Source organism: Thermobia domestica, chromosome 12 (genome assembly GCF_964235325.1).
Source record: "Thermobia domestica chromosome 12, izTheDome1.hap1.1, whole genome shotgun sequence".
Taxonomy (NCBI): Eukaryota; Metazoa; Arthropoda; class Insecta; order Zygentoma; family Lepismatidae; genus Thermobia; species Thermobia domestica.
Window position 1 is genome coordinate 9,444,120 of NC_137465.1, and position 17,093 is coordinate 9,461,212.

At 35.4% G+C, this 17,093-nt stretch overlaps 1 protein-coding gene across 3 annotated transcripts in view; it reads left to right on the forward strand.

Moving 5' to 3' along the window:
* LOC145666324 (poly(A) RNA polymerase gld-2 homolog A-like) overlaps window positions 1–17,093 on the forward strand; it is an 83,495-nt gene that overhangs the window by 16,026 nt on the left and 50,376 nt on the right. Inside the window, exons 2-4 of one of the 3 annotated variants that reach the window (XM_081733427.1) lie at window positions 8,522–9,391; window positions 14,643–14,819; window positions 15,337–15,691. In XM_081733427.1, the coding sequence (XP_081589553.1) occupies window positions 9,069–9,391; window positions 14,643–14,819; window positions 15,337–15,691 (855 nt within the window). In that variant the 5' untranslated portion in view covers window positions 8,522–9,068. Of the gene's footprint in view, window positions 1–8,521; window positions 9,392–14,642; window positions 14,820–15,333; window positions 15,692–17,093 lie in introns of all 3 variants that reach the window. The other 2 variants (XM_081733426.1, XM_081733428.1) reach the window with 2 other exon arrangements.

Below are 17,093 nucleotides of genomic sequence, written 5' to 3' on the forward strand. Positions count from 1 at the left end.
CATTACTTGATCAAAGACTTATGTCCGCCGCGATACATATTAACCAAGATAAATTTATTTTCCGGAAGTGGAACTTTCACTTTCCGGATTTCGGAAAATTACGGAATTCAGTTAAACTCCGGAATTGAGAAAAATTCCGGAACTCCAAAACAAGCCGGAATTCAGAAAATCCGGAACTCGGAAACAATCCGGAATTCAGAAAAAAACCGGATTTCGGGGGGAAATCCGGATTTTTTCGAATTCCGGTTTTTTTAAAAATCGATTTTTTCCGAATTGCGGAATTTGTCCGGTTTTATTTTCGGGAGTCCGGAAGGTAAAAATTCCGGAATTGACGATCCCTAGTTTACACACAACCTTTCAGAACAGTAAACTAATAGCTGTCTACAAATAAACAAGTAATGCAAAGCATTTTGTATCCTGCAAATCGTCATGTATTAAAATCCGACAGCAGTTTCAGTATCTAACCAGAAATTGCATGTATCTAGCTACTGGAAGCTGAGGTATGAATACTTGTATTGTGTCTTATGTTTCAGTGAATATACAACCCTGCAAACCACTGAATGTCTAAACGGCTTTCGTTAAATCGAAGTTGTAGTACTCACAGTTACATCCATTTGTGCCTATATTATCGGGTTAGTAAGTCTTTCTCTGCTCTACAGAACGAATTATCAATTTAACCAAAGTTGCTGTATTACTAGACATCTGCTTCCGGTTGTCAACTCTGGTCGATCTCGTTGACGTGACATGTTTGCTTTCTATACGCCTTTCTTCGTTTATTGAACTAAACAGTGACTATTCTGAATTATGTTACTGCGCATGCCTCGTAGATAAATATTTCTGATGCCAATAGTTTCCGTTTTGTGCAAGCAATGTTCTTTTTCTTATTTCCAGCATGATCCTTTTATTACATTATATGAAGAGCATTGCTTCTTTTACTCCACCACAATCCTACCGTCCGCAAAATCCTGGCTGGGTCGCCAAAAACTGTAGCAAAATCTAAAATAAAATATAATTCGCTACTACGTAACGATCAGTTTTTTTTAGACCAACCTTTCAACCCCTGGCTCGGAGTCCTAGCAACTCTGAGAGAAGCCAAGAAGATGGTGATTTGTCCAACGGAATTTAAGAACCAGAATCACCTCAAGAGAATGCAGTTCAGACAAAGAAGTAATAGGCAGTATAACACAAAACATTTGGTAACACTTTGCTTTACTAATGATTAAATTAAATTACGTCGTATTTGAATTGGTTTTGAATCTTTAAATAATCTCTTCGATTAAAATAAAAACAGATGTATTAACAAAGGATTTAGTATTTAGTATCACACTCTCAAATTATGACAAAGTTACGTATGGCAGTAGATTTTAAAATTCCTTAAAATATCCAATCGTAAAAAAGAAAAAATTCAAGTTACAATTTAATTATTATATGCTTACCTGTCTTAATTATCCTTCGCCAGCATTTGTAGAATTACAACAACAATTCTTCCAGAATAGAATGTGAATTCCACAAGAATAGTTCCAAATAATGAAGTAATTTAACGCCGAATAATGATTTAGTTAAACTCTCCCACCACTTACTGTTACTCCGTGGGATATTGGATTTGTAATTTTAACTTTTTTATAGCCACAATCGACTGCCTGTCTATCTTTCATTACATAAATATTTACGTTAAATACTGATCAACTTTGTACTACACTTCACGTTACATATATTGAACAGTAAACAAGATAAATTTTACGTTTCGTCCGAACAGGCGTCCGTTAGCAGAAGTGTCACTATTTCTGACTCAGTTCAGGTGCCCTCAACACATAAAGAAAATAGAGGAATCTTCACTCGCTCATCTCCGTTCTGCATCTTCACAACATAAGCGCACTTTAACATCAATCTTATTATAATGAAGTCAAATCAGAAACACAACTCTGAAGTATTGAATAGAACTTCCGCACGGTCAGAATCCCGTTTACCAGTTTAACACGGAAGCTTTAAAACTAAGGCTTTAATGATGTGAACAGCCGAAACACTCGACAGGACAACCACAACAGCAGTGTATCAAGTTAGCAAAACGCTAACGACGTTCCCTCACGGGTGAACATTTATGGACAGGGTGGACACATGATGTATGAGATATATATATATCGGGTGGACAAGTGAACGTGAATTGACAAAATAAGCATTAAATAGACCAAATGGACATTACATATACTGACAATAGATAATTAAATTTATTCAAATTAGGCAGAACTCACTAAACTATGTAGGAGATAATTACGTCGACGTCAGTCAATGCCAACATTGAATGGACAAGGGCGGACAGTTTAACTAGCCCAGACGTATCTCCGCATTGAAGTAACAACATTGTAATTGACTCGGCGAACGTTACTAATTCTATAAGATGAAAATACCATATATAATGAATATAGTTAATAATACATGTAATTAACTTGTGTGATACTATGAACTTCCCTTTTATAAATTGAGCATTCCTTTATGAGTACTAACAAGTACGAGAATAATTAAGATACTAGCATAATTGGACGCTAGATAAAACACATACGTCGAAACAGAGAGAGAGAGATAAAATTGTGCACGACCTACAGGATGAGAGGGTTCAACTGAACGTTACGGGGCCAGGCACAAGTCAGGCGCTCCTGGAAAGGCTTCCTCCCATAGGAAAGATTTACCTAAACATGTTGCAGTAAGAAAGGCACAATTCAAAATTAAACATATTTAAAGTCAATATTTCTACTTCAAACATTGGTAAAATTACGATATTTTACTATTACTTATGTTGATATTTGATAGACAGTTGAGTTTGATATTAATGAACTACTAATTTACTATTCTGAAGTGTAAACTCGTTGATAAGCGATCAGGCTGAACTTCACAAACATGTGACAAAGATTTAGTGGATTCCCGCTTGAATAGTTCCATTATTCAGACGAAGAATTAGTTTCCATATAATTGTCAACATTCCGTATATTTATAGCTTCTGGAACATGCAGAGTTTATAACATTACCTGAGTTGCAGCTACAGAGCAAAACATCGATTACCGCACAGAAACCTCGGCGAACAAAGAACAATAACATGTGAGTATCAATCTATCTCAAACATTTTCATTCCGGCACCTTTTGCGGAGACGATCTCTGTTCCCTTCAATGTCACTAATTGTAGGGAACTAATGTCACTGTATAACTTAAAACGTTCCTGATATCACTCTATTTTACACGGATGTATCGGCCGATTCTTCCATTTTCCCGGTTGGAGTACACAGTATACACGCAGTTAAATCACCGCATAGAAATCTAATACTGCCAATTTCTTTCTCTCTTTGTTCAACGAAAAATTCGATGAAACTCCAAATAAATGTTTTAATAACGACTGAATGGATAACAATATATATATATGAAATATAAGCTATCAAAATGATAAAATTTAGATGAAAAGAGACAACCAATAAGGAAATAACATTCGTTTAAGGTCTAATCTTATTCTGTAAACTGGCCTCATTCCGTACCTTCCCTTGCTCCTGCAAATTCGTATGCTATGACATCAATTTGAATGGAAGAAGAAGAGCAAAGTAGGCAAATTCACCTAACGTAATGCAATTATTGCGACAGACTAGCAATCAACATAAAACATGTATACCCAAGTAATTAAAGTATGAGTTTAATTCTAAAATATAAGGAGTATAGGCAAGTTAATTCCTGTGAGCCTATATTAAACTATCTGTAACAGTTATGTATGTTATACCTAGGTACTCCAAACAGTTACTTAACACCACTAACCATGGCCAGGAGCTGCATACATACCCAGACAGAAAATGCACGTGGTTTACATGCGCCTGTGAAACATGCATAAACAGGTATATTTTTACATGCGCCTGAAAATGGAACACTTTTAAACGCATGAGACGTATCGATTTGTTTTTCAAGATCATTGCATGTTCATTTCACGGAAACAGGTAGTTTTCATGTTGGTAGGGTTGCAACCTTGTAACCGGAAAAATTGCGTGTAAACAACATGTAAAGAGTGGAAAAACACGTACGTAACCGGCATATTCCATGTAGTTGACATATACGTTACCTCATGAGGATCTGACGACAGCTGCTTTTCATTTGATAAAAATGTAATTGACATGTTAAATATATGTGAAATACAGATGTTAGCGAATTTGGACCGCTCCCGAAATAAATTCCCTTGTACGTCCCTGATGTACCCAATTCCCATCGAGTACTTACCAGTGACGAAATGTGGGTCATGCGTGATGCTGTACTTCAAATAAAAAGATAGAAATAAAATGTGTAAAATTCAAATCCGATTACTAGAATAGGCTGCATACTTTAAGGAGTAATACTACCATCTAATCCAAGGGTCTGCACATGCCTCTGTATATATGTGTCAGCACCTTGCATATATGCATGTCAAATTGGAGACTTGATGTATGGATATTGCATGTTCCCTACGCCTATATTTAACTCTAATCAACCTTGTCCATTGCATTTACCTGTTTAAGCTATTTACTCACTACACGTATCTGCTTAATCCATTTATTGGCAATCATGATCATTGCATGTTCCCATTTATCTGTACATTGCCTGCACACTGCATGTAGGTGAGTTCACACTTTGCGTGTTACAGGCAATGTGTCCAATTCTATTCCAATGTACTATACATGTGGCAGGACCTTGCATATGTGCATCACAAACTGGAAACTTCGTGCCTGAATATTACATGTTTCCTACACCTGCAGCATTAATGATTCATTTCAGTCAACCTTGTTCATTGGATGCACCTGTGACGGCAAAATAAAGGTAAAAATGAAATTCGAAAAATGTCATGTCAGCCACTTTATATTTAAAAAAATCATATGCAAAAGAAAACATTACAAATAAGAAATTTTCCCGGTTAAGATTTTATATATCAATAGGAACAAACGTGAGCTAGTACGTGGATAACAAGATTTACAAATGTTATTATTTTATTTTGATAGTTGTCACATTCCCTTAATAGTCTTTGGCCGTTCTATTATGAAAGGTTATTACAGTTTACGCATGTTTGATCGTACCGGCCCTCTCCGCATGGTCTCTCGATGAGTCTCAAGTATTTTCACCAAATAGTTCATTCAATGCACAAATCACACATTCAGCACAACTCAGAAAACATTCACAATGCATTCATGTTCTTGTCCAGATCCTGCCGCTGAGGCGTTTATATCACTAATTATTTCAGTACAGTCTCACTCACATTCACCATGTTGAAGTTCGTGTGCAGATCCTGCCGATGAGACGTTTATCATTAATTACTTTAGCATTGTCTTTCTAATCGCTGTCACTGGCCGTATAAAATACTCACATCTATACTCCTCGTTTTGTTAATGAAACTAATAAATTGTCTTTAAAATAATAAGAATGGACGCTCTTTTTTTTTCCTTTTTGTACTGATCGTTTGGCGTCCCTCTTCATTCTGTTCTCTCCGCTCACTCTATTTTCGTTTTTCAGAAACATTTACAAATTTTCAAATGCAAGCCCACTCTCGTTTCCCATTGGTTGGGAAAACTATTCAACATTTTTAAACTGGACAGAAGACAGATACAAACAGGAAACTTCATTGGTGGCGACTTGAAACCTTATCGGTTGGTCAGTGGATGAAGGACAAGAAAGTGCAAAAGGACAGAAAGTTAGGAAAACGAGAGGGGAGTTGGGGTGTGGACTTTCATTTATTTATTTATTTATTTATTTATTTATTTATTTATTTATTTATTTATTTTTTAAATCTTGCGGAGGGTGACTGGACACTACTAGTGAGAAAATGGTTTGGATGGGATGAGCGCCTGAAATAAAATGGCCAAACCTACTTTTAAGTGAAATTAAAACAATAAATAAATACTGAATAAAGAGTGATAATATGTGCACTGGCACACACCTGATTAACCCATTTATTGGTAATCATGATCATTGCATGTTCCCGTTCACCTGTACATTGCCTGTACACTGCACGTAGGGGTGTTACACACTTCACATGTAGAAAAAAATGATAAATGTAAAATAACATATTATACATCATGCGTTTTCCATGCTATACGGTAATACATGGTATTTACATGTAATGCGACTATCACACATATATACTACATGTTGATAAACAGGCACCTTCCTTGTACTTTTCATTCTTACTGTATTGCGAAATTATCAACAATCCATTCAAGATACTTTACATGCATATATTCCCTCAATTTTCTTGAATGTGAGTGGTTACGTGTATATTGCATGTTTTCATTTTAATTTACAGGCTCTGTACAACGCGTGTTTCCGTGCAAAATTTCCAACAGAAGTTTAATACTTTTTCGACATGCATATCACCTGAAGACAATGTGCCTGTAATATTTTCTTTACATATATTTTCGCCGAAACTGGCGCCTGTATAATGCCTGTCAAAATCTGACAGGCTTTTACAGGCAGTTCCATGTACAAAACATTGCATGTTGCCTCAAAAAATTTCATAATAGTAATCAGTATTACCATGTCATTTGCCTTACCTGTCGTGAACTGCATGGTTTCGAGTTGAAATCATATTTGCATAGTCATCCATTATATTCCCACCTGTATGTACAAAATCCAGTTAATTAGTGTAGATGAAGCGTTACGCCATTACTTGAGAAGCCTCTTAAAATACTACTTATTCTTGTATACCGAAATAACAATATAAGAAGTCTAGGAAGTTCATTCCCTGATTATGATCTGTATGTCCTGAGGTCTAAAATTTCACACTCTACCTCTTCATTCTTCACATATCCGCTGCCTGGAGCCACAGAGTTATCACATTTAATGTGACAATCTTTTAAATCTAGCTTCGTAAACATTACCAGCTCTTCCCTTCCGTAATGTCCATACCGTAAATGTTCTTTAAATTTGGGAAGTGGTAGAAATTGGAAGGTTATAGGTTGAGTGGATAGCCTGGATATAACCATAATTGAGAACACGAGTGACTTTCTGCATCATAGTACGTCATCAGCTAGCACCATCACATCTTTTGATAGCTACGTCCGTGTTTTTCCGTTACAGAATTACATAACCTTCGCAGCAAGTTCTTGTAGTTTTCCCTAGTTCCTAAACGTTTATTATAAGTTGCCAGTCTTTGTCGTACCAGTTTGTGTCGTGTTCCTAAAACATATACAGCATGAGCTTGCTGATTGCCTGTCAGACCTGAGCCATTTTAGAAGTGGATGGTGGTGCTTCCATGTTAAGGCCCAAATAGATGTGCTCAGATTTCCATTTGTATTGGTGGGAAATTGTTTCTGCATATTCCATACTTTCCTGTTTTTGAACAATATCCACTTTGCAGACATCTTGCTCATTTGCAAGACGGTATGCAGTATCTCGTACACTGATTCGTTAACAATGTTTATTTACCTAGCATAGGAAATAATTATTACATATCCACCTTCAACCATAGTCTGCTTCTCTTTTGTCACCACGCCTGATGTTCTGTGGTTGTTTCTTTTCTTGGATTATCCTGTAAACCTGTGCAATCACATTAGAAATGAAATTATGTCAAGACTTCACTTAGAAACTAGTATATGCCCTATCCAAATATCCAAGTTTCACAATTCTGCGATACTTCCGCAACAATTTTTATAGAGGTAGTTGGTGAGTACTTAAATTATATGTCCGTAGTCAAACTTCCTCTATAAAATTGTTGTGTGAGTACATTAGGATCCTAAAACATGGATTTTTGGATAGGGCACATATTAGTTCCTAAGTAAAGTTTTGACCTGAGTACGGTAGGTCTCATAGTTTCGGAGCTATGGACCTTTAAAGTTCATTTTTTCCCCCCATGTTTTCGGCAACCTATAATTCTGAAAGGAAGCATTTGTGCACCCAGGTCAGTCTATACTTTTTGTCTTATCTTGGTGTCAGAAATAACCTCCCTAACGTTGTCGGTGTTGTTTTGAAACGCCCTGTATATAGATTCACTTGTTTATTTTTAATCGTGATTCGCTACCTAATTTTACTTATAATTAGTAATAAACTTCTCATAATCTACCCTTTTAATCAGTAGTTCATTTTTTGTAAATTTAATCTCGTTAGTTTCTTGAATAAGTCGTTTTTCAATGCGAATATTTTCTAAGATAAAGTTGTATACGTAAGTAAATTTGCTGAACCTGTAGAGGTTACTGTCGATTGTACGGTTATGTTCGAAAGTAATTGAGGACTGTTGTAAGAAACTCTTCCACATCCCAGTATTAATGGAACATTTTTGAACATACGTCTGGTCTTACTTTTTTAAACATCTTGTTTAAGCAACTGAAGTGCAATAGAGTTAGTGTCTTGTAGTTGTTACATAGTTTATATTCAACGTTTGGACGTCATAGTTAACTGAATGAAATATTTATATATTATTTAGTGAAAAATTGTGAATTTCCTCTGAAGTCTTAAATCAAAGATGATTAATTAGCCATAATTTCTTGCATTGATATTGTTACGTATAAAAATACTGTAATATTACGTTTCTTTCCAGGAAGTGTTGAATTGTATATTAAATTAACAACACCATATCAACAAGGAGTGGGCCATATCCTCAAATCTCATTGTATTTGGCTGTGATATTTACGGGTAGTTGGACTGTGGGCCACATTTGTTACACAGCTATACCGCTGAAAATATACGATAACCATCAGTGATATATATACATATATTTAAAAAGAACAAGTGCATTTTTTTGGAAGTGTACATCTTTCGTGACTTCTGGAAAAATACTTCTTAATTGCAAAATAACCAATTAATTCGCAGCAGTCAGTTTAAAAAGAAACATGTTTAGAATAATGTGCATTTGTGTCATCTGTATGCGTTATTGCTTCTAGTAATCTAGCAGGACACAGTTGTGAGAATAGAAAGTATGGTAGTAGGAGCGTATTTTAACAAAGCTTAGAGTTGAATAGAAGTTAAATTGTGCGAATTTTAATCCTTGAAGATCTATGTAATATGCTACTTCTCAGGAGTGTTTCTGCCTGATTATTATTCATATACCTCACTTACTTGTGTTCAAGACAAACAACTGCGTGACGATGTATCATGCAATGTTCCCTCCACAGTTGCTAGTGCATCTGATGGGTCAGCCTCATCTCCCTGACAACTCAAGTCAGCGATTTAACTTTGGCCACAACCAAGTGCAGCATAGGTTGCCGTTGGAACTGTTGCAGTTGATGGGAGTGGACTTCCCGCCGACGAGGAATCGTGGCTTTCACAGTCACCGTGGAGGTGGTAGTGCTCGAGGGCGGGGCAGTTACTGTGGAAACAATTCTCTGATGCCTCCTCCACATATCAACACGTATCGCCCTCTTAATATGCCCATTAAGAGAAACTACTGGGGAAATAAGAATATGGCAAGGTAAGTGTTTGTTTGCAGCTTAATGTTCTTTTCAGCACTAAAAGTAATGTGTGTGTGTTTAAGGTAAAACTGGCGTCTACGCATAGTGCGTTGGAGACGCTTGTCGAAGTCTGCAACAGTAGGAACGCAACTCTGGCAACAAACAGAACTTTCAACAAGCTGCAGGGCAGGGTTGGCTCGTTTAAACCAGCTGAAAAAAAAAAAAAAAAAGTAAACCAAACAAAAAGAAGAAATGCTTTAAATCATGTGAACTGCATGGTGACGTTTCAACGTATCAGACCATCTGTATTAGTTTTATCTCCTTTTCACCTTTTAATCAAGGCGTCCTATGTTCAGTTCCTGGTCGTACTACAACCCTTCTTTCAAGTGTAAACCAAGTAGCGGTTCGGATGTCTCTTTAAGCGAAAGTCTTCTTGATAACCTCGTTATTACATAAGGATGTTAAGCCTAAACATACGAAACGAAATCAAATTGTATATTTTTGTTTGCGTGAATGCCTGTTGTTTTATAAAGAAGCCAAAGTTGCTTAAATATATTGATAGACATTGGCAAAATTCATCGACCACCTATGTAGCTTCCAACATTAGCTTGGATTGGATTTTCAGTTTTAATTTTATTGAATGATACGTGCATACTAAATTTGTAATTTAATACCGTAGTTTTAGCGTACTGATTATGATACGTTGATCGTATTCAAAGCAATAACGGGATTTTTCTGTTATTGCTTTGCATTTAAAGTAAACAACAGGATTTTTCCAGTAGCTAAGGCGTGAGTTTCCCGATTTAAGAAGTCTACCAGGGTGTCTATCGGTTACGAAAGTCACGGAAGTCATGAAAAAGTCATAAAATGGTCATGAAAGTCAAGGAAAAGTCACGAAATTTAGCTTTTGAGTCACGATTTTTTTATCTGTACAAATATAAGTACAGTATATGAAAAATTTTGTTCTATAAAACGTCAAAATTCACCACCAAAAATGTCTATGATAGGCTTTAGACGCTACCAAATCGCAAACAAAGCACGCTTCTATCATGCATGGAAATTCGGCCTAATTAGCACCCAAATTCGCTCTTGGGAATGTTACAAAATTTTATGCTTTGGTATAGAAAAGGTCACGAAAATGTCACGAAATTTCATTTTGGAATTTTAGTAGACATCCTGTCTACTGACCGGACCACCCAACTTCGTAATAAAACGGGACAGTTTTGATTTCCGAATAAGCGTATATACTATTGATGTTAGAGTGAAATGGGTGGACCTCCGTTCTGCTGTTCCAAGTCCAAATAAAGGACAATTTTTCTCGGATGTAAGCAGAGAAGCGGTTTGGATTTCTCTTTAAGCGTAGGTGATCCCTTCCAGCATAACTCGGTTGTTACATAAGTAACTCTAAGGCAAAACAAACTTATTTCTGTCCATATGTAATGTAAATACACGGAACAAATTATTTAAACCAATAAAACCGGGTTTAAACTTAAAAAACTTTTTTTTTCTTATTTATTTATTTATTTATTTATTTATTTATTTATTTTTTACCGATCCTGGCTGCAGCTCCATAGTTGTAACAATATGATAGTATGATATGTAACGTAGATTTGCAAATCATAAAAATAATAGTGAGAGAAGTTGCTTATTCTAGGGCCCGTAGAAACACGGCACCTACAGCTTTCCTAAATTTCCTAGGTGTTTTTGTTTCTTCCGTCATTTTTCAAGAGATTTGAGTACAATGAAATAATTGCATACAACTACGAAACAGGTTAGCGAGGAAGCTATTTTTTTTTTTTTTCTAAAGTTAATTTTGGTTTCGATATTTGGAACAATTTGTTGCACTGCAGATAAATGTAGGTGACAAGTAAATACTACAGTATACTTAAGACGTCTATCTGCTGTTTACTACTATGCTTCTATCCACCTAAATATAGGGAGTTTTAATATATTATGTATATTTTGTCCAGAATTTGGTTTTATTATGATTTGGGCGGTGGTCGTACCAGAGGACATGTGTCTTGGTGTACCAAGGGACAATACTGTGGATATAATGACCACTAATTGTTGCATATTAAAGTTACTTTATGGAGCAAAAGTTGCAATTCTAATGACAAAAACGAAGCAAGTTATGATTTCTGGATAGTATTTTCATGGTTCGTTGTATAACAAATAACTTAGTCCTTCAAAGCAACCGGTTATCGTTAGATTTAATATTATCCCTAGGCACAGCAATCATCGTTCCTTGATACATATCCAGTGTGTACCACGGTGCCACGAAAGAAAATAACTTCCCCCGGCAAAAATCACTCTGGTATTGTTCTTTCGTGCAGTCTCCTTGTAACTTTTACAGTTGAAGGCTGAAATATCAAGCTATCAGGAACATATTTTTCCTTTAGCCTTGTACAAATGTGCTCAGTTCTGTAAAACAAAATATATATATAAAAAGTGTCCGTGGGGTGAGCAACTTCCCTTGCTTATAACAGTTTGCACGAAGAAAAATAGGATCAGACCTAGCCTAGTTACACTAAAAATCTAATTGAGACTCCGAAATATTTTTATTTTGTAATTGGTAACCTTTCTGTTTGTTTTGCTGTACACCGCGTCACCCGAATTACGTGTGGCATCAGCCAATAAGCTCGCAGTGCGCTATACTAAACCTTCAAGGAGGAATCTAATCATTCATAATTGATTTGGTTCGTATTTGTGGACAATTATGAATGATTAGATTCATCACTGAGGGTTTGGTAACAGCCCACTGCAAGCTTATTGGCAGACGCCATACGCCATTTCGGGTGACGCGGAGTATAGTAATTCCTTTTTAGTAGAAAATATATACAGGATGTTAATTAACTGTTCCGACATTCTTCTCATTAAAATAAGATAAAAAGCTCATGTGGATCTGTAGGGAGAAGACGTAGTTAGAGAATTAGGGTTGTCCATAATCATAATCATGGAAAAGCTATATTTCAACACGCGTTATTTCAAATTTGAGAAACCTTGGAGTGGTGTTCCGTATTAGAGTGAAGAAATTCGCACATATGCCATCCAAAAACGTATATTTCAACAATATGCGGTGGGTGCACAAGGGATTCGCCATAGGGTGTAATCCCCAACAGAATTCTCAAATATGCTCTGACTTCAAGGTAGATCCGAAGTAGGAGAAAGGTAAGACTTGACATCAGTGATCACGAAATACTTCGACAGGAAGTCGAAAGTTTAGGGATCGCCAGCACCACGATCTCTCGTGTGTGGATAACGCGTGCTGGAATATTTTGTTTCCTGCTCGTATGTGAGTAAACGTGAAATATAACTAACTCTATGGCTTATGAAACCCAAAGGTTCAATGCTGGTTCACAAAAACTCTCCACTGACTTCTATTCTTAGCCAACTGGACCCAGTTTCTACTTTTATTCCTATTTCTGCGAGATCCATTGTAATGTTGTCCTCCCATCTGCGCCTAGATCTTCCTTAAGGTCTTTTTTCGATTGGATTTCCAGTTAGAACTTTGAAAGCATTCCTGCTTCCATTGTGGCTACATGATCTGCCCGCCTGAGCCAACTAGATACCCTAACAATGTTCGGGAAACGATATAAATTATGTAGTTCCTCGTTATGAAGTTTCTGCCATTCACCATTCCCTATATTTTAAGCTTGAAATTCCTCGACAGAATTCGCGACGACAAAAGGTTCTGAACTGAATAATACGTACGTGAAATATAGTATGGCAAAATACATCGCTGCTCGTTATGCGGAACACGAGGAACCGTGGAACTGGCAGTCTGTAACACAGTGTAACATTTAAGACTTACAGCCAAAGCATTCCGCGTCCACTAATGGCAAAATTTATCTAATTTAAACCCACCTTGAAATTAAAGTATATCTGATAATTCTGTTGCATGTCCGGGAATTATACCCTGTAGCGAATCTCTTGCGCACCTGCTGCTCATTGCTGAAATATGAATTTTTGGATGGTGTATGTGTGACTTTCTTAACGCTGATATGATCCACTACTTCACAGTTTATTTCGAGTTCGAAATAACTCGTGTTGAAATGTTTTTTTTTTCTTTTCTTTCTTTTTTTTTTCATGCTTTTCGATGCTATGAAACTTGTACTTTTTCCTGGAGGTCCATAAAAACTTTTTTTAAAATTATTATTTTGATGTGAGGAATCACGTCTTTCAGTTTGTTCGTACAATTGATTAATACCATATATATATATATATATATATATATATATATATATAGGGTGACCCAAAAGTAGGTATTCACCCCTGCATTGATCAAGTATAACATTCTAGCTTATAGGTTTATTTGCATCGGCTGTTCCAAAAAAAAAAAAAAAAAGTTAAAGAAACTAAGTCTACCTGATAGATAACAATAAGAAATTATATAAAAAGCAATGAGTTGATCAGAGTAGATCAGTACGGGACTGTATACCTACTTTTGGGCGATATATATTTATTTATATTATATATTTATTATTTTCCTACCTTCATTGAATTAATAATGATTCATTGTATGAATATTAAGTGGCCATTTCCCACGCAGGAAGTATGCAGTAGAGTGCAGTCATGTAATTTAACATATGCTTAGAATTTTTTTTTAAAAGAACTTCCTCGTAGTAAAAATAAAATATAGAAAGTTTACTGCTACGAAGGGATATGAATCACATGGCAATTAAAAGTGATAACTCTGCTTGCTTATGTTAATTATTGCACTTTTTTCGTAACTAGCCTTTTGGTAAGGGTTATTACAATAACAGCTTTTCCTTATTAAAAAAAAAAAAAAAAAAGACCTGGAAAATAATACAAATAGTGGAGAAAACCTGGAATTTTAGAACTGGGAATAGAAAAATGTTTAGTAGTGCAAAATTGCGATTTATTATGTGTAGTGATCATGAATATTTAAAATACTTATTGCTGAGATTTACTGTTTTGTGTGAAAAAAGAATTAAGTTGTATAAAATGTATAAGTCTTTGTTAGTGTTTATGAGTGGAAGGCAACGGAATGTTTACCAAACCACACTTGGAATGTAACAGCCCAATTAGGATTATTAGGATGCTTAATACGTGACTGTTAATTAATTATCTGCAGAGGTTTATTTTGAGATTCTCCTGTTTCCTTCCATTCTCGTTATTCCTCTAAATCTTCCATTATTGGTTGCTTTTATCTCAACTGCTTTAGCCTTCATGTCAACTCAGAATATTAATTTAAAAATTTTCTTTCTTTGAGAACAATGGAATCAAATGTAATGTTTATTTTGCTTTTAGGACACCTCGATGTATGTCGCGTGACCCAAACACAGCAGAAGCTTCCTACAGCTCTGATAGTGGGTTTTCTTCAAGATCTCCGACGCCCAACAAGCACCCAATAGTAGAACAAAGTTCTGTTGATGACACAGAAGATGCGTCATTAGAATCAGTTCGATCTGATAATAAAGGTGTTAAGTAAGTTCTGTAATTGTTTGTTATATAAATAAGTATAGATTAATATACTAGATCAGCCAAAGTTAGTTATTTTTATTTTAGTAATTTCAACACTTCCGCTATTTGAAAATAAGGGGCATTCAGTAAATGTCCGAACTGATTTAATTTCTAGGTAACTATGAGAGAAATTGATTTCACTTACTTTCGACACTGTCCTTTGCTTAGGATATATATATATATATATATATATATATATATATATATATATATATATATATATATATATATATATATATATATATATATATATATATATGTGTGTGTGTGTGTGTGTGTTTTTACATTATTTATTAATTTTTGTCATATCATTGTTAAGACCTCACTTAGAGGAAGTAAAATAAGTATACTAAATATTCAGTATTGCTGTTTTTATTATCAAACCAAGTATCATATATTAAGCATAATTTTGTGAAGTAAATATACATTATTCTCACACAGATTTATGTTTTTGATCTCCATTTGTATTTGCTTTCAGAAGACAGCATGAAATGTATAGCAACAGTAGTAATCCTACACAACACAATGGTGTTCAGTATTATCGAACCCAAGGGATGTATCACCGAAGTAAAAGCCCGAGTGGTTCTTCGCTGAGTAGTCAAGGTAGCTGTGGTGGTGGCGGTGGTGGTGGACACCAAAGCCACCAAAATAAGCGTCGTTACCACTCAGGGCGTAATTCACCCCCTCATCGGCCTCCGAGGGGGCGAAGACTCAATGGGACTCCAACCAGATATTCCCCTAGTACAACTCCACCTGATAGATTTTTAGCCAGGGCTAGTATGATGCAGGTCACTACTCGACCCACGCAATTAGTTACAGGTGGAGAATGGGATAAGGTAAGTCCTTATATACAAATTTCTTTCTAGTTACAGTCTTCATTTTACCATATGCTTTGTGTGTTAAAACAATGTCTTTAAAAAAAAAATGTACGATAGTATTTTGTATTACAAGTGTTTCAATTCTCATCGATTCAGAAATTGCATATACATATTTGAAATCGATATTTTTGTAACGTTTATCTTTCATGTCGATAAAGATTGAAACTGTTGATGAAGTTTCGTGTACAGAATTAATCTCTCTTTGTGATGAAGGACAGCTTCATAGTTAGGAGGATAAAATATAGTGGTTTTTAACAGTTTACTGAAGAAAGTAGCGGAGACTACTGACAATATTTTAACAACATTCTAACACTGGATACAAGATAAAAACATTATATTGTAGTATAACAAATTTTAAAACCCCAAAATTATTGTAAATATTTAAACTTTTATAAAAATCTATGTAAACAATTGAAGGCTGGATTGAGTACAAAATATTAACTGTTTAAATTAAATGAATTAAGTCAGGGTTGTTTTCAGGATCTAGTTTTCTTTATTGAAATAAGCACAAAACTTATTTTATTCTATCAGACATATATGTGTAACTCCCAGACAAGGAAATATGAAAGGCATGCGGATTGCATTGCGCACATTTATATAAAAGAACCACCATTTACTCAACAAACACTTCAAGTCTATACTTCAGTTGTAGACTTGCCACTCGCGTAGAAATTACATAAGCTTCAGAGGAGGCGGGGCGTATGAGGTTTTACTTCAGCTACCACAAAGATCACAATGTAATTGCCTCTTCATATTAACCTTATCTGATAGTTTCCAATTCCTTGCTTCGTATCTCAAGCACAGCCTTTATACACGTTTTAAAAGCAAAAAACTATAATTAAAACCTCTTTATCATTGAAGTATCACTTTCATATTCTTTTCAATTCATGTTTCTCTATCTGTCTTGCAATATTCTGTGAGAAATCAGTTTAAAATTTAAATAAACAAAAAACCTATAATCAAGGGCTCAATTCTCAGTTTACACCTTAGTATTAAGCATTCTTCACAAAATGACAATATTTCATTTTATCAATTCTTACGTCCCATTCGCTTTCATTTATCATCCGTTTCGTTTAGCGTACAAAGTATAACCTCATCAGTGGGCAGTTTCTATTGTCCATATTGTCAGTCATTTTAGTTTTCACACTCCTCTCTCGAACTTTTTCCATCATTATCTGGCTATTCATTCTTTCGTCAAAATAATCAATATGATCAGCAGATAACACAAGACTGACTAGAATGTATGTGACAGAAACCTAAATAATACTAAAATTACCTAATAAAGTAGACTTCTGATAATCCGGCTTGCTTGGGGACTTGACCAGTGCCAGATTACCGAAAATACCGAGCTCTTGGACAC